This window comes from Anas acuta, chromosome 4 (assembly GCF_963932015.1).
Source record: "Anas acuta chromosome 4, bAnaAcu1.1, whole genome shotgun sequence".
Classification (NCBI taxonomy): domain Eukaryota; kingdom Metazoa; phylum Chordata; class Aves; order Anseriformes; family Anatidae; genus Anas; species Anas acuta.
The window spans coordinates 55,907,630-55,930,293 of NC_088982.1; the positions used below are offsets into that span (position 1 = coordinate 55,907,630).

The following is a 22,664-nucleotide window of genomic DNA, read 5'->3' on the forward strand; positions in this document are numbered from 1 at the left end:
TTGTGCGCCGACATACCTTTATGGCACTGAAGTCTAAAATAACAGCTCTGATACTCAGACAAAAGCATTGGAGAAGCGTGGACACAGGGCACACAGTGAAAGGACTGCAGGCTCACGGGCAGTCCTGAGAAAATATGCATGAGCATAAATAGCTTTTCTGTAGAGTACAGATGGAGCTGTATTATGAGGTGGTTAAGCGTTAGTGTAGAGAAGGAAAAGAAGATGACTGACAAACTATGGTAGGAAGAACATGCAAAACCTTCCTTAGTCTTTGCTGAGGTGGCAGTCTTGGAATAAGTATCTTATCTCTATTTAAAATACAAGAATGGAAAAAGTATTTCATTTCCAGAAGTGTTTTCTTGGTTTCAGGTAACCAATTAGGTGCTAGAGTTGCTGCAATCTTTGCTGCTGCTTCACAGAAGACATGTTGATGCAAGTGATGGAAGTGCACAGTGGAGAACTTAGTGGAGAACTAGGGTGCCTTCTTTCCCCCCTCCTGAAACAGCCTACCAGCAAAATGGTAATGTGCATTCCTTCGAGAAAGGGGAGGGCTTAAATGCTTTCATGGTTACAGTGATACTGAAGTCTTGAGTGAATGGCATAAATAGATTTTTATTTTAAATCATGAGTAGTAAAAATAGGAGCTGTATAAAAATAACACAGAAATGCAAACTTATCTTACCCCATGGAGGAAAAACTAATACTCTGCTATAATTGTAATTCCTATTCTTTTTCCATCTGCGAAGATAATCTTCTTGGTTTTTGTTGTGATCTTACTGTGGCTGTGAACACTACAAAGCAAAGACTTTTCTTAGTTGTCTGTAAAGTACTAGGCACGCCTTTTATGCTATGTAAATGACTGATGTGAATGAAAACATGCAGTAAGCAGGAACCACCTTGCTAAAAATGCTTGAGAAGTGATTAATGATGACTATCTTACTGACTCATAGGACTAATGCTGAGGGGGAATGTTTGCGATTCGTAACACAAATCCCTTTGGAAGTCTTGAGGAGATGAAAAGGGTGCATTTACTTAAGTTATAAGTGCAGTTTTTCATTGCTTACTGTATTTTGATGAGCACTATTTAAACTTAAAGGTATACTACTTAAATGTAGTCTATTTTAATTGGAACTAATTAAGCATCAAAGAAAAGAGAAGCTACTTATAGAACGGTTTAAAAATAACTTACAGGGGAAAAAAAAGAAACTGAGATCAACATGTTCAGACTGCTTCTGAACTGGAAACTTAGCACTAGCAACATTATTTCCTCCCCTGGTATGCTACCAAGTGCAGGAGAGGGGAAGAAAATGTCCCATCACCTCAGATCCGGCCTACAGTGAAGTCTGGAGCCAAGAAAGGAGCTCTGGCCTTTCTTCATTGACTAGCTAAGCTCTAGTTACGTGAACTTCAGGAAAAGTAAAGAATTAAAAGGCTCTAATCCCCTATAAATTTTTATGACCTTGCACTGTGTCTTCTCAGATCTTCGATTTATGGAGAGGTTTTGGAGATCTACCAGCTCCATTGTTGTATGTCATAATGAACAAAATGTCTTCATGCTTTCTTGGCCTTTTTCTGAGAGATTGGGATTTTCTAGGTAAAAATACTGCTATGACTCCTTCAGGTTTGAGGTTGCCACATGTACAGTAGGAAGAAAAAACCTGTCAAAAGACAAAGCATGGATTTTTTTCAGGTACCTGAACTACAGGTACTACACTGGTTTATAAAAGACTTCATTTATAACGCTGCTTACCACACAAAGAACATGGTTAGAGTAGAAAAGTTGAGTTGGAAGGGACCTACAACAATCATCATGTCAAATGCCCGGCCACTTCAGGGCTAACCCAAGGGTAAAGCATTTTACTCAGGTTGTTTGATAGCTGTGCAGTGCTGCTGAAAATGAGTTTTGTGGTCAATAAAAATTAAGATGTATCCTAACTAGCCACTATGATTAAAGAAGGTTCAAAAAGAAGTTTACAAAATAACTTTAGAAAATTGGTTTGTTGGAGCTCTCCCTGGTGATGGGGAGAAGTGGAAGCATAGTTTTGACTACTTTGAGGCTTCTGCTAAAGTAAACAGTAAGAGTTTTAGTTGTTTTTTAAGTGGGGGATAAGGAACAAACCTGGTGGAAGTAACAAATCCAATTCATTTTAAATTAAGAGTTAGTATGGTAGGCTACATTTATGTGCACTTAACAAAAAGCACAGAGGTGACTTCAGCTAATACAGATATGGACTGGTCCTGAGATACACAAAGTGGTTAAACCTCATCCCCACTGTTCTGCTCTGCTTCTCAGACGTCTCAGACAGGAGGTCTCTCTGCACCAGCAACCATGCTATTCATGTGGAATTTGATGACCCTTCTCTTTGCTCGTAGGCAGGAGCAAGGTTCCTGAGTTCCCGGGAAGGTTGCATTTTGCTGAGGCTGTGAGCTCTCAAGCTCTGCATTCCTGCTGTTCCTCACAATCTGCTTTACTGGGTTGTTTGCAAGAAATGCAGCCTGTTTGAGCAAAAAGAGGAACTACACAAGGTCCTCTAACTTCTGTGGGAGCTACTTCCTCCTTATAGCTGATGAATCTCTAGTTATCTCTACCTGTGTCCTGGAAGTACTCAACACACTGTTTTTTATTGCTTTAAACTCTTAAAGGGTCAGAAGACAAAGCAGTTTTAGTTCTTGGTTCAGAAGACTGGGAGCTTTTGTTCTCTTCAAACCTCATTTTTTGTAGCATCTCCATAGCTCTTCCCAAACCTTAATTTTGTGCACTTCAGCCTGGATGCTGAATGGCTGTTATTTGGCTTAGTGTACTTCTGGGGAGCAGCTCGCAGGAAGAAGATGGTTACCTTTAACATTTAACCACAGCTTCTTCAAGGTGTGGTATTTATGTGCATGTTCACATGGACGCTTAATAGATACTTGTACTTTCTCCTCCATTTCAAGGTTCCCCTGGGAAAAAAACAAGGAATTCTGACTCTGCCATGGATAGGTGGAAAGTAGAAATTGTCTAAGAGCTCTGCTCATTTATTATCTGGTTTCTGAATCCCCTCATCCTTTGCACCCCAAAGTGTGTGCTGTAGAGCTTAGAAAGCCTCCCATGTTAGCGTGTGTGTCTTTGGTCACATATCTGGAAGTTCCTCAGGTGAGGAGTAAGGAGCCTTCGTCACCTTTCACTGCAGAGGGCTTTGTCTTGTAGTCAGTGAAAATTCACTAAATGCAAGATCACACTGCAGGATGTGAAATAGGTAGACTTGAGCATGATAAGCTGGATGAGAAGAATGGGTTAGATTGTTTGCCCTTTTTCTTTGCAAGCCTTAAGGAAGCGTACTGTCCTGAAGCAGTTTTAATTCTGGAGGAGAGGAGAAAAGATCTGCAAATACAAATGGGGATGGATCGGGATATAGGAAAGCAGAACAGTTTTCCAGTGTTGCCGTTTCTTCTTATTTCCAAAGAGATAGCAAGTGTCGGATAATTAAAACCAGACATTCATGTATTTAAATACAATTTTAAAATGCCCAAAGGATTTGTTCAAGACAGTATGAATTCCCTCACCTGAACAGAATGTAAATGTTATTCTAATTTTTTAAAGAAAATTATGTCAGGTTTCCATGCCAAATCTCCAGATTTGCTAGAGAACATGATACTGTGTGAAGGCGATCAAGTTTATATAGCAATGCTCATAGGATGTGTTGTATCAATGCAAAACTATGTTAACTATGCGAGCTGCTTACCATAGTCTGAACTTGCCAGTGGGATGAGGAAATATGGGAGTCAAAAAATTTCTCCCTAGAAAGTAAGTGAAAACACGTAGCTGGCATTCTTCTTCCCGTGTTTAGGAGTTGCTGAAAAGTATCTGATTCCATCGGGACATTCAAACCTGACCTTCGAGCTGAGATTTCAATTATTCTTTCCAGAAGTTCAGCTGTTCATCACCCAACAGTCTTCCTGCTCCAGAGCATGCACATGCTTTCTGTCTGTAAACCATTTTGCACGTAAATGTTTGGCATTTCTATGTTATCTGCACTCTTTAGCAATTACTGTGTGTTTTTCAAACATCTTAAAGTAGCTAAAGGAAAAACTTGAGCTTCTTTTACAAGAATATTTGTTCTTCCCTATGCAAATAAAATTTTGGCCACCTCCTTTTTAAATTATTCATTTCCCAAACTATTTTAATAAGTTATTGTACGTAACGCATTGAATCCAGATGGTTCTCTTTATGCAGCTCTTATTTGTGTGTGTGTGTGTACACGCACCTATGTACATCAGCGAAATAAATACCCAAATGAGGATTGACACACACACATACACGCTGTATTTGAATTTCCTGACCTGCACAGAAAATGTGCCGTTAATGTGCAGCACTCAATGAACTTAGCTGGATTTCTCTTCACCGTTTAGATTTCATGATGCTGTCTTAGAAATCTCGCCATTGGTTTCGGAGTTGTCCAAGCAGTGGTAGCGCTATTGCAGTGCGATAAAAGGGGGCTTAAATTCTCTCTGCAGCCTACAGAACTAGGCACGATAAGGGAGGAGAGGAAAGGCAAAGCCCTGTGGTCAGTATGCAGTGCAGGGATGCTCCTGAAGCATAAAGCACTCTGGTGTCCTGGTTGCTCTTGTTTGCTGCTGACAGCCCTACCCCAAGGGCGCAGTGAGGTAAACGTGCTGGCAGCTGCTGCGGGCAGCTCCTTGCGAAGCATCAACCAGAGGGTATTAAAAATGTCTGCTTCACCCCTAAAAGCAAAGTAAAGGCCTGGAGCTGCATGCATGCACGTGTGTACATGCGTGTATATTACATACCTCCTCTGTTCTGTGATCGGTGTCGGGGGATCGCGGTGTGCCTCAGCCTGTCCTGGAAGCCCGTCTGGTACCCAAACCTGATCTGTAACGGGCTGTGAGGGCTGTGCTCCTCAGGGTACTGCATGGGTGACAGGACAGGCAGCTGCAGCGAATATCAAAGCCTGTGTAATCATCACAGGGGGAAGGAAATCGGAAATAAGCTTAATAATACTGTAGAGCTCTGTGTGAGTTTGTCTGTGGAGCAACATTAGGAAGCCAAAAAGCAACATAAAGGTATTTTAATGCAGCTTTCAACTACCAGGCTTGTTATAACAGAGAAAATTAATTTATTCTCTCTCTACTATGAAGAATCCTGTTTGCAGGCCCTTTGTCTGGCCTGGAGGTTGCAGGGAGGGCAGAGGACTGTCATCTTTCAGAGGCCTCTCTCAGGGCCACTGCTCCATGAGGACGATCACACGAGGAGCGCAGCAGTCGCCTGTTAGTTTATGACCTTGGAGATGCCGATTGCTCGGAGTAGATTTGGACTTGAGAAGCTTTTAGTTCAAACATGCATACCTGAGACCAAAGGGATGCTGATAAGGATGGTGAATGTGCTCAGTGAAGGAGTTTTTGGCACACCTGGGATTTCACTGCTAGGGGTAAATGGGCTCTGGCTATCAGTGACGAGCTATCCACCGTGGGGAGAGGGCATGGCATCTTCCACAAAGAGATGTATGGCTGTGATCAACCTGCACGTTTGTTACTGTAATGCTAATCACAGCGGTAAGCTTTGGCTTGCGACTGCTGTCCAATTTCTAGGCAAATTAAGCTGATGTTTTATTAATTATCTCTGTGAGGAGCTCAACAAGCCATCTGAACGGTGCTGTATGGCTTTGCTGCAAGTAGCTGCCTTCTTTGGCCACAAAGCTTCCTGCAGCCCAGGATCATGACCCGCTGGAGCTCCCCTCCGTGAGCACGCGCTGTGGCTCAGGAACAAGCTGTGGGGTGCTCCCCTGGCTCGTCTTCCTGGGGCAGCTGCCGGTCATGCTGCAGCTCCTCACGTTGCTTTCACTGTTAAATAAGGGACAGATTTTTCCACTTGGGTTCCACAAGGCTTGCTGTACCCAAGGTAGAGGGACTCTGCCCAACTCCACTTGCAAATTTTCTCCAGTTCTCCCTCAAAAGAAGAAGAAAGGTTTGGCATCCCTCCAAGGTTTTGCTTTCATAGGCCTGGGGCTGCCTCAGGGTTGGAATGGATGCTAGAGGGACAGGATTGTGTCTGTCTGTGCCTCTCCCTGCTGCCAGCAGCTAGACCTCAATGAATGGACCTCAACCAAATCTACCTACAGGACCGCAAAGCAGACCCAGGAAGGAATTACACAAGGCAAAATGAGAGTAGAATAAAATGTAAGTGTCTTAAATCCAGAACTGAGATCTTAAAAAATCTTCTGGGCAACTTCTAATTCTTGTAATTTAAATTCTTGTAAAGTCAGGGGGTAGATACCTGACTCCAGGAGGAGGTTTCAGGTGTACATCTCTGAGCGAAACAATTAAGCCTCAGAGAAACAGTTTTCTGAGAAGCTCTCGGTTCTATTTGCATTACTGACGCTTGGTAAATACTTAGCTAAAACTTCCTTTTCTTGCTTTTAGAAAGTCTTTTTCTCTGTAGCACCAGCACACTTGATCTGCGCTCTGGGTTTGTATTTGATGTCGTGCCAACCTGCAGCCCGTGGAGCTGAGGCTTGCCCCGCACGCCTCTCCCACTGCGTGCTACTGTATGGGCGTTGCACTGACCCCACAAAATAACTCACAAAATAATGAAATCACTTTTTGGTGACCACATTGGGCTTCAAAATCAGCTTGGTATTTTCCTTGGAAAAGCCAATTAGTGTCACAACATGATTGCACACCCAAAAGCACACAGTGCATGGCGAAAAGCCCTCATACTTACATAAATCTCAAACTGCATTTTTTCTTCTTTCCCATTGTATTTAGTTTCCTGTGTGCTCTGAGCCCGTTATGAGTGTTACAGCATGGCCCGGCCAGCACAGGGACGAGAGCCAGGGGCAGCCCTGCAGGGATCACCCACCTGGGCTCTGCCCTGCACCCAAGCGGTCCCCAGATGGAGCTTGGTGTCCCAAAAAGAGGGGTGACCCAGCCTTCCCACCTCTGCCCTGGCCTTGGTGCCACCTCCTTCCTCCCCTTCTCCTGGTGGGGCAGCAGCCTCTGGCCCTGGGAAGGGGGAGATGTAGGGCTGGAAGACCAACCCCAAGGGCACCTAAACCAGAGCTGGTGGAGCAGCGGCTCTGCCGCCGGCTTCCTTGGGGTTTCCCCTATTTTTTATTATTTTTTTCTTCTGGGAGGAGGTTTCCTCCTTCCTTCCCGTTTCAATAAGCTCACGCCTCCTTCCAGCCCGTGCCAGTATGAACAACCAGAAGCCATACCACCCTTTAAAAGCAACAGTGGATTGGCCTCAAAATGGACCAGCAATGTCAAGTACAGGTTTAGCAGTTGATAGCTGCGGTGTCTCTCAATATGCTCCTTCAGCTCCAGGAAGCAGAAGTGTGAAAGCTACCTGTTCGTTTCTGTAACTTGCAGGATTTCCAAGAGTAAGGAAAAGGAAAAGTCTAAATATTTTTTTCTACTTCTACCACATGCCCTGGCAAAGCTCCTCCTGTATATGCAGTCATGGTAAAAATTACTCATTCTTGTCTCTTCCTTGAAAGAAATTATCTTGTTCTTGGCTGTTATCACACACGTCTCTTCTGCACGAATATGAAGCAGCAGTGTCTTCATTTTTATAAACAAATAGACAAACACATTTACATTAAAATCAACAGAAATTTCATGTGCAGGAGTCATCTTTGCTGCCCCAGGAAAAAAAAGATATTTCCTCCTGCATTTCACATTTACCAGTGAAGTAGGCTCAGATTTAGCTGCTGAAATTTGCAAGAGAGCAGGAACTAACCCAGGAGGGCTCAGAAAATCCCTGGTATGGCTTACAGTGCAGAGAGTGAGGGGCTCTGGGCAAAGTTTCCATTTAAGCCAGCCCTGTGCATCCCGATGGGGCTGGGCAGGGTGTATGAAGATGTGTCAGGGAGAGGAGAGGGCAGAGCAGAGAAGGGGAGCACAGCAGGGACAAAAAGGGAGGCAGAAATTCAGCATCGGGGTGAACATCCATCAGCACACCAAGCCGTATGAAGAGACAGTGTTATAAAGGGTTGTTAGTGCTCTGCTCACCGCTGATAGCCACTGCTCATGGTGCCTGAGATTCGTAAAACAATAAGCTGATAATGGCTATTGTCCCAGGAAGAACAAAAGCTGAACTTTCTGGTTTAGCCTGGTGCTGGGTCCATGGATAATCTTCAAAGAGAAGCTACAAAATTTAAAAGGCATTAAGCTCTGGGAAGCTTGAAATCTGGCACACCTGGTTTACAAAGATTTTCTTTTCTATTTTTTTCTTTTCTTTTCACCCTGGATGCTGTTGTGTGTTCATTTTTCTGTCGGAGTGCCAAAGGCGATTTTCTCTGTCGAGTGCAGACTCTTGACCTTGGAGCGGGATGACAAGGGAGTTATCCCAGGGTGTGCCTATGCCTGTCAGGCGATACGAGGCACCAAATAGAGCTGTCTGTCTTCTTTAGCTGAAATGGTTTCACAAATACTTCATAAACAGCCGTCTCCACAGAGAGGAGAGCTGTCTGCATTATCTCGGCGCGTTCAGCATTGAGATTGATGACAAGTAGGGTCACCGGTTAAACTGTCTGATCCTGACAAGCCGAGGCGAAGGGGGGAGGCAAGATGGCTGCCAACAATGCCCATGAGAGATGGCAGGCCCCAGAGCTGGCCCTCCGGAGACCTGCGGGTCTTCGCATGGCCCTCAGAGCAAACCCTGCCTTTTGCAGGCTGCAGCGGGAGCAGTGAGTGGAGACCCAACTGGTCATGATGATCCCCTGGGGACTTCATTGTGCAGGTGGCAGTGACCCCACCAACTCTATGATGGCACAGGGGACATCACGAGGCTTGTGCCAGGGGCACCTCAAAAACATTTGGGAATTTGCTTGTGGAGGTGTGGAGTAGGGCTCAGTGTTTGCCTGAGGTCTTCTCTTCCAGCCAGCCTTACTTGGGAGCCACAAAGGCAGTGATGTGAGAGCCATCGGGTGCCAGCCCCATGCCTCTGCTTGGCTGGGTCAGGGATCAGAAGAGCCCACCTGCTGCGGGCCACAGGCTGTGCAAGGAAATAGGGAAATGGGCAGAGAAATGGATTTTATTGCACTTTCTTCCAGAGCGCTCATGAAAATTAATGGCTGTTTCATTCACAATTTCTTTGTATTACTGGTAGGGGAATCATAAAAAAAAAAAAAAAAAAAAAAAAAAAGAAAAAAAACAACAACACAGTTCTTTCGGTATATCAGCGCATGAGCTGCCTGAAGGCATTTTTTTTTTTTTTTTTGCAAAGCGACAAGCGGATATTTTAGGCAAACTGGTGTGCCATTTTCATAATTAAAATTGCATGTTACCTGCAAGTATGAGTCTTTTATGACGGCGATATTGCTGAGCTGAATAGTTTGAAGCAGTAATCCTACCTCTGTCAAATACGTTGCCTAAGCCTCACCCTCGAGCCTGGCTGTAATCTGGCCAAAAGCCACCATCAGAATGGCCCCAAATATCCAGCAAGTAAGAGGCAATTAAAGTCGGAAGGCACATGCAAGTTTCTCTCCTGTAGATAACTACATTTAGAGGGTTAAGACATAACAATGCCCTTCTCCTCCCCTCTTACCAATTCCCTAGCCTTGCCAGCCAGTAATTTCATATGCTTTCCTGACTGCATCCAGCCTCACTTCCCCAGTATGCATTGGGTTCTGTTAAGCAGACTGTAGCTAAGTGGACCCCACCTGCTCCCCTACCCAGATGTCAGCCACCTCATTGCCAAAACTCAATCACCAAGGATTTTCTTGAGGAGGAAGATGGGCACAGCTGCTACAGCCAGGAATCTCCGCTGCTTTCCCTGCTTGTGTCCCACGGCCTGGTTTGCCCTGGCATCCCTGATGCCAGCAGGGCTGAGTCAGGCAGAGGTGCAGGGCTTAAAAAGCCAGCAGTCAGCTGTTTCCTGGCTGCTGTTTAGGCTGGGGCTGGTCCATCACTCCTCGCAAGGAGGCTCCCACGGATTTCACTGGGTAAGTGCCTGAGTAAGGGCTTCTGTGCAGGGCTTTTTGGGAAGGGTGGCAGAACAGGGCCCAGGGCACAAACGCATTGCTCCTGGCAGAGTAGAGACCATCAAATAGCAACTCCTGTGGTAACTTTTAAGTGCAGGTCTCAAGGAACTTCACAAATGCAAGTAGTATTACTGTCCCCATGTCACAAAACAGGTTACCAAAACCAAAGGGTAAAGCTAAACAAAGTGCTGCCTTGTGGACTCTTGGTTGCAAACCAGTTTTCATATGATGTGAACTAAGTGAATGTGGATCTATATTTACCTACAAAGGCCATCACGAGTTTGGGAAAAGCTTTAAGAAACACCTACCAGAAGTTCTCTTCCATGATCTTCCTTTTCTTAGGCAGAAGTTGCCATCAGTGCTCACATCTCCACTGTTTTAGGGCATTCACTTGAAAAAAACACCATGCTCCTGCCTTTTCTCAGAGCATGACGAGAAGAGTACCAGGCCTTCATGTTGTGGGCACATCTCCTCCTGGCCCTTCTCTTCTCCACAAGTCCACTGCTTCAAAGCCAGCAGCCTGAGCCAGCTTACCTTGATTCCACGTGTGCTTCAGGGCCATGCTGTCTGCCCACGTGTAGCTCTCCGCTGAGGCAAGAGGAGAAGACAACTCCGAATTGCCCCAAATCATCACACATATCCCTTGCTGACACACTTTGTATGCTGCAAAACTGCAAACAAGTGAAAGATGTACAACCACTGTTAAAATATACATATTTTACCTCAGCATTTATTTTCCATTCTGTGGCCCTGCTGATTTCTAGGGGAATACTATTTTCCCTGAGGTTGGTTTGTCTGTCTGCTCTTTAACACCATAAATAGTGCTGTTTGCTGGGGACCTCCTGCCACTGCAGATAAATTTCAAAGAGACCAGTCTAGATCTTCAGAGGTTTCTCACCAGCAGCAAGGTAAACTTCTACCTTTCCAAACACTTCAGGGGTACTTAGAAGTGCCACTTCACCCACTTTCAGCAGTCAATTATAAAAACATTGTAGGCTGTCTTTTTGCCTATATCCCTACTGGGAAATACCAGGTCAGCTTTCATTGCTTGCTTGGAAGGAAGAAATCCCTAGAATTGAGAGTGCCAGGAAAGGAAGGAGATACTTTTCTACCCAAAACAGGAAGCTACAAAATGTACATAAACCAAAGTTAAACCAACCCCCACCAAAATTCTGAGGAAAAAAATATTGAATTGGTAATGAGAGGTGAAAGAAGGGGGAATGGGGAATAAGGAATGATGAAGTTCACTCAGTATATACTTGTGGGACCAGCTCCAGCATCGTCCCACCTGTCCTGGCTGCCGCTCTTGCTTTCAGGTGCTGTGGACCAGCAGAGCGGGTGCCACCAGCACCCACAAAATGCCAGCATCCTCCCGATATCACTTCAGGGCATGATGAGCCCAGGTGTTTATCACCTAGGATAACTGGGCGATGTGCAGGGAAAGGTGGTGTGCCCTATGGAGAGAACAGCTCTGCAAACAAGGTGAGGGAAGAGGTGATGAAAGCAGGGTGGGAGTGGGCCAGCAGGCTGAGGAGTAGCCTTTAGGGGAGAACCAGCCAGGGGCAGGGAAGATGCTGACAGTGGGCAAAGTGTTGCTACAAGTGCAAGGGAAACAACTGTGTGGCATATTTCACCACACTGGTTGCTTCAGAAAGCGGTGGTGGTGGGAGAAGAAACTCAGGTAATGGAGAGAGCAAGGCCAATGTGGTGGCCGAGGTGCTGTGCATGCACTGCTGCCAGAGAGGAGAGGAGGGTGGTGGATGTGACACTTGGGCCTTGGGAGCGTAGACAAAATGGCGGCCCTGATGTTAGCGCTCAGCGCCTATCGGGAGCAGAAACCTAAAAGAAGTCCAGAGGTGTAATTTGGCTCCTTTGTTCTTGCAGGTAGGAATAAAGAAACAGAAGAGCCCAACCAAGCCCTGAAGTTACCTATTGACTCTGATCAGCGGCCGAGATGTCAGCGTGAAGTGCTCCGCACAAAGGCGACACAAAGGTAAGCCCTGCCCAGCAGAGCTGAAATGGAAGCGTGATGGGAGAGATAAAAGGCTGGCATAATGGGAGAGGAGGAAGGCACCAGGTAATAACAACACTAGCATGACAGGATCATGACAGTAGTTTCAACACACTAAGACTAGTTATTTTAACAGGCAATCAATGGCTCAGGTGAATGCTGTGAAGCAGCCTGGAGGACAATAAGGATGCTGGGGGGTCCTTTTTCAACACTTAGGGCTGAATGAGCACCTGAAAGTGCTCCTGGGACATGCTGACAGCAGCACAACCAGAACTGGTGGGTGCTGAGGCGAGGGGGTCCCAAGGCCTTGCTGTGCTGGCTGCTTAAGCAGGGGCTGCAGAATTGCGAGCTGTTACGCTCTGCTCCTGACTCTGAAGGACCTGCTGTGGTTCTGGGCAATTTATTTGACCTCTCATTTCCCCTTTGGTAACAATGGGTTCACACAGCTTGTCTCCTTGTAAAACTCTTTGGGATGCTGGTAAATTTGGCCTTACAAATTTACAAATTTTCTAGACAGTACTGGCCAGAGAACAAAAAGCAAGGAGTGGGAATATCAGAGGAGCCTGGGCTGGTAGGCAGTGCCCCGGGGAAGGCAATGAATGAGAACAGACAGAGTGCCACAGGATCTGAATGAAGTCAGAACCGAGTGGGGGATAGCTCGAGGGGGCAAAAAGTGCTAAGGGATGTTGCTGTGAGTGAATTTGGGAGAAACAGGTAAAATACCACAGTTTATGCAGAGTGTGGTGGTTGCAGCCTCCTCAGCTGGGTGCTGTCCCCTCTCTCCTTGCGTCCCCCTTTCCTCTGCCTTCCCTTTCGCCCCTTCTGCCCCCTCCTCTAAAACATGAGGTTTTGCTGTGGTCTTGGGTGTTTCAGATGGTGGGGTGAGCTTCTTAAATCTGCTTTCTGAGAAGCGTGACAGGCACCTTGCTGTCAGTGCCTGCAGCCGAGCAGCATTTTGGACCTGAGTCCCTCCATTTCTGCTCACACCTGGCCCATTTTGCTCGGCGTGGGTGATGTGGAGTGTGGAGGAGGCAAAATATTAAACTGATGGAAAAAAGGATTTTGTACTTTCCCCATCACTACCGGATTTCAGTACCCCCGACACCAACAGGTTATTACGGGTGATGAGGGCGGTGATGGATGGGCTTGGCAGGGCTGGTGGGGTCCGGATGGAGCTCAAAGACCACGCAGAGGAGACTCGCTGGGATCCACCCCCAACCCATCGGGCACCACCCGGGGCTGAGCAGCGGGGCTGGCTGCGCTTTTTGGCTGACCCCTTCGGCGCCGGGACAGGGCAGCACCCCTTGAGGGATGGGAGGGATGCGCCGCGCTGCTTCTGGCCGGGAGGAGGCAGGATAACGCTGGCAGGGGCGGAGCAGCCGAGCCCAGCCGAGCCGTGCCGGAGGTGTGCCGAGGGCGGAGCGGCTGTACCGAGCCGTGCCGAGCCGAGCCGTGCCGGGGCTGCAATAGGGGCAGCCCGGTGCGGTGCCCGGTGCGGAGGGCATGCCCCAGGGCCATGCCGCGCAGGGCCGAGCGGTGCCTGCAGATCGCCCCGCACTCCCTGGCCATCGTCCTGGGCGCCGGGGGGCGGCCGGGGGGCGGCGGAGAGGGGCCGGGAGCGGCTCCGGGAGCGGGACCGGGTCCGGGAGCGGCTCCGGGTCCGGGTGCCGGGGGAGCATCGTCGGAGCTGGGTCGCCACCGCATCGGCTACGAGATCTTCGCGGACTTCAAGCGGGAGAACATGCAGCACTTCTGGGACCGGCGGGCCACGGCGGCGGTGGCCGAGACCTTCTTCCTGGGCTGGATCGACGAGCAGGTGCTGCTGGTGCAGGGCAAGGAGGAGCACCTCGAGGTGCTGCGCCAGGGCTGGGCGCGCCGGTCCCTCAAGCCCCCCAGCGGCTTCCACATCAAGTGCCTGGGTGGGTGCCACCGCGACGGGACGGGACGGGGCGGGAGGGGACAGCAGGGGACAGCAGGGGACAGCAGGCGGCCCCAGGACACGGCCCGGGCACCCCCGGGATGCTGGCAGGTTGTGGGGCATCTTGTGGGGTGCTGGTGCCAGCCCTCGTCCCTTGGTCCCCAGCAGGAGTCTTGCGTGTTTCGGGGCAGGCTGTGTGTCGGCAGAAATGTGGGATGCTGGGGGGGCTCGGTCTTGTGTCCTGGTGTCGCTGCGGGGTGGTTGGAAGCACGAGAGGATGGAGGGGTGGAAACCTGGGGAGGTGTAAGGCAGGTGGCTTTGGAGCGGTGAATGGAGAGGTCAGTCATGCCACGGTAGGTTGAAGGTTTGAGTTATGGTGCTGTGCCCCAAGGGGAGTCCTTCACAATCCTACATGCCTGTGGTATATATAGCCTGGGAAGTGGCACAGCTCGCCCTGAAACTCCTTCGGGGAAAAAATTAAATCCCAGCATGGACAGCAAAAACGTTTGCAGCACTGAGAGTGGAACCTGCATATTCCATGCTTCTCGGTTTCATTTTTTAATCTTGGCTTTGAGTATTTTTAGCTGTCACTGTCCTTCTGGAGTGGGCAGCACAGAGGGACACGCACCTCCCAGCCACCTCTCTGCCACCCGCTGCCTTCCCCTCGGGTCTGCTCAAACACGACCATTTGTCCTGTGCTGAGGGGGAAGCTCGAGACAAGCTGCCCACTTAAAAATGAGTGGATAGACCCTATTTGCTCATTATGCAGAAATTCCCTCTGAACCTAGGCAACCAAACAGCACTGGAGAATGGGTGGCAGATCCACCACGGGGATACAAAAGTTTTTCTGCGTTCCACCGATGTGTATAAGAGCATGAAAACTGCATGGCAGGTAGCGGGCTTGTGTTGTGCATGGGGTTTGGACAGAGCTGCTGTTTGCAGCCAGCAAGCAAGGGGGGAGAGCCTGCACATGCTTTCCTCCAAAGGCTGCTAGATGCTCGTGCCTTCGTTTGGGGAACAGAGTGTGGTGGTAGGCGTAGGGACAAGGCTGTGGGAAAGGCTGGCTGCTGGGGTACCTCCCTGGGCCTTCTGGCTCCGGAGGAGCTCTGGAATGGGCAGTGTTACCTGGCTGTGAGCAAGGGTCGGTGTGTGATCCTGGGGGTGTTGTGGACCCTGCCCAAGGGGTGACATTCCTCAGCCCATGGTGCACGAGGGGCCGTGGAGCGCCGGGCTCAGACCTTGGCATTGCTGGTGGCAGAAAGGAATGTAAACAGCTCTCTGCAGCCCGCTTTAAAGTACAGAAGCACAGCTTTTGCTAGGGGTTTGTGTTAATAAGTAAGCTGCCTTGTGTGTAAATAATGTGCTTTCCTGGCGGGTTATCTTCAGTGTGAATTTGCAGGAGGCTCGAACCCAAAGCTTTCATTTGACTTTAAAAATAGAAAGTGCCTCTCGGTCTTTGATTAAAGCTATGGAAGAAGAGCAGGGACCTGCTTCTTGCACCAGAGTCTTGCCTGTAGTGCGGTGTCCTCAGCTGCACTAAAGGAGATGGGAACAACTGATCTATGCTTTCTTTCACTGCCTTTTTTCCACGGCCAGACTGATCATGCCGGTCGTCTGTCTAAGCAGATTCAACGTGCACTTACTGCAAAGAGACCAGGGGAGTTTCTCAGTTAAAGAGGAGGCAAAGTAACGGGCCTGGCCTGTGGGCATGAGCAGCTGCTTAAACCCGTGTATTTGTGTTTTCAGCGCAATTAGGTGTAAGTGGCTGTGCCTTACTTAGGAGGCACTTACTTAGTGCTTGGCATGTAACGTGAACACTCACTTCTGGGGCGCTGTCCTCCAGCCGAAGGGCTGCATCGGAGCAGCTTGCTTGGCCTCCGTTTTTGCCATGATCGGAGTTGCTCGCGTGTTAGGAAACTGGTGAGTGTGTCTGGGCTTTGAGCTGGCTGAGGGGGCTGCTTTGGGAAGCCCACACAGACTTTGAGTAAACAAAGCCACAAAGCCAGCGTGTGCTAAGCTTGCTGATTTGGAGGGTCGAGGAACCCGCCTGTAAATCCCATAGGTCCCGTGATGAAACTCGGCGTCTTTGCTAAGAGTGACTTGAAGCTTTCTTGTAACTTTGTGAGGCTTTTGTAACTTAAGTCTTTAATGAGCGTTATTATTTTAATAGGATCTCTTTGACACACCTTCCATTTGCTCCCACTAGTGTTTGTCATCCTGGAAGCTGATTTTCCCCCCTCCCCCTGTTTTCAGCTCTTCGATGCCTCCCCAAGCAAGGCACTGCTGGTGTAGCAGGCTTGAGGGTGCTCCACCTCATTTCCCTGTCTCCATCGCCTTTTGTGTTCGCAGATGGGACTTCCTGCTGTATTTCTTGCACTTGAGCTCTGCGTCTTGGACAATGGACGTCTTTGAGAGGTTTTCACACACTCTGTGGAAGGGCCATGCCCTTTTGCAAGGGCTGCTCTAGCAGTGAGCTCCACTGAAGTCACCAAACCTTGCAGTATTCCCGCGGTCGTGCCCAGAGCAATTTCTGCAATTACAAGCTGAGGTTTCAATCGGCGTTTTCAAGAAATGTATGGGCAATAATTAAACTAACTAGCACGAGTTATAATTCAGCGAGGTCGGTGGGGCTGGGCTGCTGCCCATTGTTTGTGCTCAGCCAGGCGCAGGGGGGGACGAGGTTTTTTTGCCACGCTGGGAGCTGGAGCTAAGTGTTCCCTTTCTTCCCTCTCCCTGCCCCGTTCCCTCTTGGCACCAAAAATTAAATTAACACTCCACCAATTTAGGTGCACTAATTTTCACAGAGTTTTCCCCAGTCATTAGTGGATGATTATGGTGCTACGTAGCCTATTGGATATTAAATGTTATTCATTTATAGCCAGTCATAAAACATGAAGTGTCTATTTTTCCCCTCCCAATTATCTCCTTTAAATGAAGAAAATTTCTTTTCAGCGAGGGAGTTTTAGGTTTCATAGTAATAAAACCTCTGAGGAGGAGCTGACCGCACACTCATCTACACCTTTTGTATGCCTCATAGTATTGCCATGGGAACTTGAGGGGATTCAAACTACACATTTTTTTCTTCTTCTCTCCCACCCCAACTTAGAGCTGCTTTTATTTCTGTGAGGTGGCTACTGCAACCTAAAACAAAAGGTAGATTTGGGTATATTTAAACTAGTAGCTTGACTGAGGTGCTTATGAGTTTGCTCCCAAGTTTGAGCAAAGAGCTCAGAAGTGTTGGGTTGGGCCTTCAATGCACTTTGTTAGAGCAGCCTTTAGAGGCTGGGAAGAGGGGGGCAAGAGCTAAGTGAGCACGGACTGCATAAAATGTGCCTGATTTCTGTGTCTGGGGTTTGTGCTCACGTTTTGGTCATGAAGCCTTGGAGCTGGAAATGCTTTTTGCTCTTTAACGGAAGCTGCAGAAGGTCTTGCAAGACTCAGGCAGGTTACTGCCTTTATCTAAAATGCACTGTGAAAATGAGAAACGCGCAGGAAGGAAAGACACGACTTCATTTAATTTCTTTTTCTCCCCCCCCCTTCCCACTCCTCATGAAGAAGCAAAGTCAAACACACTGATGCATTGTATTCATGGTGCAACTCAAGTCAAGGATTTATAAGTTAATGGACAGCTCGCGCTGTCTCTCTGCCTTCTCCCCCTCCTTTCCCCCACAAAGAGTGCCATTGTGTGGAAGAGAGCCCTTGGTGGTGGCTGTGACTTTAGCAGCAAACTCTATTCGAGTGCGCTCTTGGGCTGCCTTCGTTGTGCGCCGAATGAGCCCCATCTTGCTCTTCACCTGACCTTTTTTTTTTTTTTTTAAGAGGAAAACAAGCTTTTTTTTGCTCTTTTTTATTCATTTTCAACTTCCAGTGCAGGAACTCGGCAGGAAGGAGGCGAGTACTTTCTCCTAACCTGTCGAAGGCAGGCTGAAGCCTTCAGCAAGCCCTGACTGCAAGTCTTGCCGGTGATTTCCTTTTGTGTCACAGTTAGGTCCTCTTTGCAATTTGCTTGTGGAGGCATATTGCCCAATTTTATATTTATCAGATTGTAAGGATTGTAGTGGGCTAAGTTCGGACCTTGTACGCATGTTGCCATAATTTAAAATCTGGCTTTGAATGGGTTGTTTTGGATTCATGAAGTATGCTTTCAGTGCAGAGGTGTTACAGGAAGAGTCAGCTGTGTATGAAAATGCTGCTGTCCCAGGGCTTGGCTGGTGATTTTTTCATTCAGCGAGTTTGTGAAGTGGAAGGCCGGGATGGGGGCCCTCTCTCCAAGCTGTTCTCGTGCTGTTGCCTTGGGCCACTCATCCAGATCACGAACCTGTCCTCCTGGCCAGCAGCATTGCAGCTTGTCCCTGAGGTAGGGCATGCCAGAGCTTTACCACATTGCTGTTTGCATTCGAGACATCTAGTTAGGGAGAGTAACAGGAAAGTTGCAGCCCGGGAGTATCAGGTGTCCTCCAGGGCTCTTGGCATTCAAGCCTGCCCTGGGAGCGCACCACGCCTGCCTTGGGCTTCAGCAAACACGCGATGGCTGGGCTTCTCCCTCCCTGGTAGGCAAGGAAAGGCAGAAGCATTTGGAGGAAATAAACCAAAAGCTGCACCCAGCTGGTGGTTTCCGTCGCAGAAACCGTGGCTGTGAGATGTGGAGATGGAAGGAACATCTTAGTAATCAATTCCTGCAGCAGCAGAAATCTAATGGGGTTCTGAAATTTCAAGCCCTCAAACTTGTTTCTGCTTTAAAGATGGAGCATAAATGTTTTGATTGTTTTCTAATGATGTTGACTGCTGGAAATGTTACTGCAATATCCAGTTTCCACTATTGCAATGACTCCCTGGGTGGGCCAGATCTGGAAAGGTTTTTAAGGATATTAATTTCTTCTTGGAATAAAATCCCTTCACCTAATATATAAACATGCTTTCTTCTGTCCGGTGTATTTGATCCCTCGGTTTGACCTGGAGCTTCACCTGAGCCCTGTGTGAGACGTGTATGAATGCTAAGAGCGTACAGGCGTGTATGTTTGGATGAACCAAGGTGCTTTCCTGTTGACATCTGAGCGCATCTTCCCAGCTCTTCTTTTAATCAGGCTCCTGCTCTGAGTCACGGCAGCAGCAGAGCATGCAGTCAAAGGGTTCTTCTTCTTCATTAAATCTGTTTTTTTCTTATGAAAGGAAGTCACTATGCAGCACACTTAAACACGTACCACATAGTGACTTCTGTAGTATGTTTTCTGGAGCTGGACATGCTTCTAAACCACGCAACATGAGACTTTGTTGTTCTTGTGCCTTGGGCTGGAGAAGCCAAAGCAGAAGTCTGGAAGCAGTCAAACACAGTGCTGTATTAGCTTAACCTTGGGTTCCACTGTCTGCTGATTAATGGAGCCATTAACGAGGGTGTATCAGTGAGAAAGGCAAACCACCTGAACTCTATGAAACAATTCCATACTTTGTTTGCAAAATTTATACACCGTGACAGTGAAAAATGCCTCTATCTGAAGAGCTTGGTTTGGGTAGTTCCATGAAGGTGTATTTTTGTAGCAGTTTTTGCTAGCTGTTAGTGCTTCAGAAGGTCCACAGGCTACCTGTCTGTGGAGGAGAGCAGATACCAAAGGCCGCAGTGCTAGGCCCAGTATGGGGAATCCCACCAAGAGAGAGGAGAGGGAAGGTGACAAGACCCGGTGGCTTTCCCACTAGCCCAGCAGGTGTGTTTTGGGGGAAAGACCTGGGTCTGGCCTGTGGCAGAGCAGCATTTCAGCCCCTGCGCTGGTAGCAGGGCAGAGCATCGCTGTGTCCATCCTCACCTGAAACCACAGCTGTGGTAGCTCCTGCTCATCTGCTCCCTTCCAGCTGCACATGCTGCAACGTGCATTTTCACTGGGTGCTCAGAGGGAACAAAGGAGTAAGACTGCAAGGACGGTGTTTAACACCGGGGCTGTAAAACTCACCGTGTATTATTAGCATTAGGGGAAGCTGGCTGCTGACGGTGTGTTTCAGGCATGGCAGCGGAGTCTTATGAGGTATTGTGGGGCTATAAAATGAGGGTTTTTTTGAGGGAACTTTTTTGGTCCTTTAAAAACAAACAAAAATAAAGCCTGTATAAAATCTAGAGAAACTCTCAGCTTAAGAAAAACAGGCAAATTATTAGTCACTCTTTCAGACTCAAGTTGTGTTTTCTACTTTGGTAATAATATCCGCGAATGTTTCTGTCTATGGGCAATGGATATGAAAGAAACAGGTTTTTGGATGCATAAGTCTTTCTCCACGTTGTTGTGAGTAAGGCTTGGAAGCCTAATGAATACCTCAGCTGCCCCTGAGCCCGTGTGGGAGCAGACATCGGCCTTGCCTCTTGCTCCAGCAGGCCGGCGTTGAACGTTTGCTCCTGTGCTCATCGTGTACAGCAGGGTTGGTGCCCAGACACGTTCCCCTCTCACTGACAGATGAAATAACAATAGCTGGCGTTCAGAGCAAGCCCGGTGTTTTCTTTGGGCTTCCCTAAAGGGCCTCCTTTGTCTTCACCGTCTCCACTCAGGGAAACCCGTACACCTTGCTTAATCCCAGGGTGCTGTCAGGGTGCTCTGGCTTCTGAAGCCAGAAGTAAGCCAGCACCCGTACAGAAAGAAGATTTCCAGAGCTGATTGGCAGGAGGTTGTGCCGAGGTACTCCCTGAGCCCAGCGAGGTGCCTGCATCCTGCTCAGCTCACCTACCAGCTGAGTGATGGTGGCTGAGTGAGCCTGGACGGGGCTTCTCAGGTGCTTGCTGTCATGTTACGTGTGGCTGTGGTCTGCTGGTGGGGAGGTCAATGACTTGCATCTGCTGTTCACTAGGTATGTCTTTAACCAGTTGCAAATCAGGATTTTAAGGGCTGTTTTCAAGCAAAGATTGTATCTAACACACTAGGCATTATTAACATAGCATGTCAGGTTATTATTATTTTTTCTTTAAGAGGGTGTGTATTTTGCCCCTAGATTCTTTCAAGAAAAGGGAATATAAGGAGCACACTAACCTACTGTTTTCAAAGTGGAGCTGAAGAAAGCTTTGAGGACACTGAGCTTTCCTTACAGCACTAGTAGTTTGTCATAGTTTTCCTTTTTGTTGAAAATAAATACTTCCTTTTTTTTTTTTTTTTCTCCTACTGGCTGAGAAAACCTATGCAGTTAAAGAGGAAAACCCTAGTTTTGTGGGAATCCAAAACTGGCAAAGAATAGTCGTGAAGAGGTAATGTAAACAGTTGCTGTAAAGGGAGCGTGAAAATTAAAACTTCCAGTCTGTAATCTGAGATGCTCTAAAAACAAGTGTAGTATTTTTCAAACAAGCATCTTCAGGACAGGTGTCACCCTTGTAGAGAAGCCTCCGTTATGAATACGAACATCTGGAAGGAGTGGGAGACTCGGAGAGGAGGGAGGCCAGCCAGGGTTGTAGTGGTATGGACAGGTAATCTTGAATGCAGTGCTTCTTCTGGTAGGGAAGCAAGTCTGATAGTTTTTCTAGCCCTCCTCGTAGGAGGGCTAGCTACGTACTATCATATCCTGTCTTTCAGCTGACCAGGAGATGCCTGCAAGGTGTAGAAGGATGAGCGTAGGTCTCGTAGGGCTGTGAAGCTTTGCAGCTTTTCTCAGAGAAATTTTGTGTCCGGAAGCATCCCCCAGTAGAGGCTTAAAGTGATTTTCAGCTGCAGTTCTTGTTACCTTCTTACAGATGTGTATGTGCAGGTGTATGTATCTGTGGGTTTTAAAAGCTGTATGAACAGAGGTTTCCCATTGCTTTTTCCTGAGTAGTCCAAATTCAGCAAGACACTGATACCTGCATGAGAACATAGCTGCCCAAGCCTGACTACAGTGAGAGGATTCACACTCCTATATGTAGGCATGCTGTATGTTCTTGTACTTGCCTGACTGTTGTTAGGAGTTGGTCTGTCTGGTTATTTCCAGAGTGGGTTGTCTGTGTCTAAGCCAGGAGCCCTTTAATTGTGATTTACACTTGCAAAATCAGAACTAGTATTCTTTCCATTTTTATTTTTGATGTGTTTAATGCTCTGAAGAATAAACAGCAGAAGAATTAATCCAAGTGCCTTCAGGTAAAGCATCAAGCAGAAGTCTTAATTAATAGTTTATCAATAAAAGTATCAAGCAAAAATCTTAATTAATACTTTGTCAATAAAGACAAAGTAACAAAAAGCAGGCAGCTTGACCTACAATCCTTCCAGTTTCTTTCATTGGGCAGGAGTTAGTAGCTCTCACCTTGTCATTTTCATTTATGGTGATAGCTTGTAGCCTTTAGTCTATAGATTTCTTATTAATTCAAGTCCTTTGCTTTTATTTCCAAGGTATTTCTCTTGGTTGTTAGTTTTTGTTAGAGTTGTACAGCCAGAGCTCCTTGGTGAGGCTGATGCCAAAGAGCTGTTGGAAGGTCTGTAGGGACACGCTTCTTGGCTACATTTCAAGCACAGCATGGCTGTGAAATGTTTTAGTGTCAGAATCACTACATCTATCATTGTTCTGCTTTTTGTGTCAATAGCTAGCCTCATTCAGTGACATATTTGATCTTAAAGAGGAAAAGCAGATTTATCTGTAGCCCATTGCCTTAGTCGCTTTCATTTTCCTGCTCAAACGATTTTTAGACTTCTGGTTTCAGTGATTACTTAAATCAGCTCTAGTGCCTCCTTTGCAGTGTCTCCAATGTTTGTATTGAGACAGAGGACAAAATATATGCTATCTTTTGGGAGTTGCTAGACACCAATCATCTTGTGAGCTGGAAGAA

General features: G+C 47.4%; 1 protein-coding gene across 3 annotated transcripts in view; it reads left to right on the top strand.

Moving 5' to 3' along the window:
• The first annotated feature begins 13,403 nt into the window (after positions 1 to 13,403).
• The window catches only part of STOX2 (storkhead box 2), a 136,587-nt gene continuing 127,326 nt past the window's right edge, over positions 13,404 to 22,664 (top strand). Inside the window, exon 1 of one of the 3 annotated variants that reach the window (XM_068681320.1) lies at positions 13,404 to 13,807. In XM_068681320.1, coding sequence (XP_068537421.1) covers positions 13,495 to 13,807 — 313 coding nt within the window. In that variant the 5' untranslated portion in view covers positions 13,404 to 13,494. Of the gene's footprint in view, positions 13,911 to 22,664 lie in introns of all 3 variants that reach the window. The other 2 variants (XM_068681321.1, XM_068681319.1) reach the window with 2 other exon arrangements.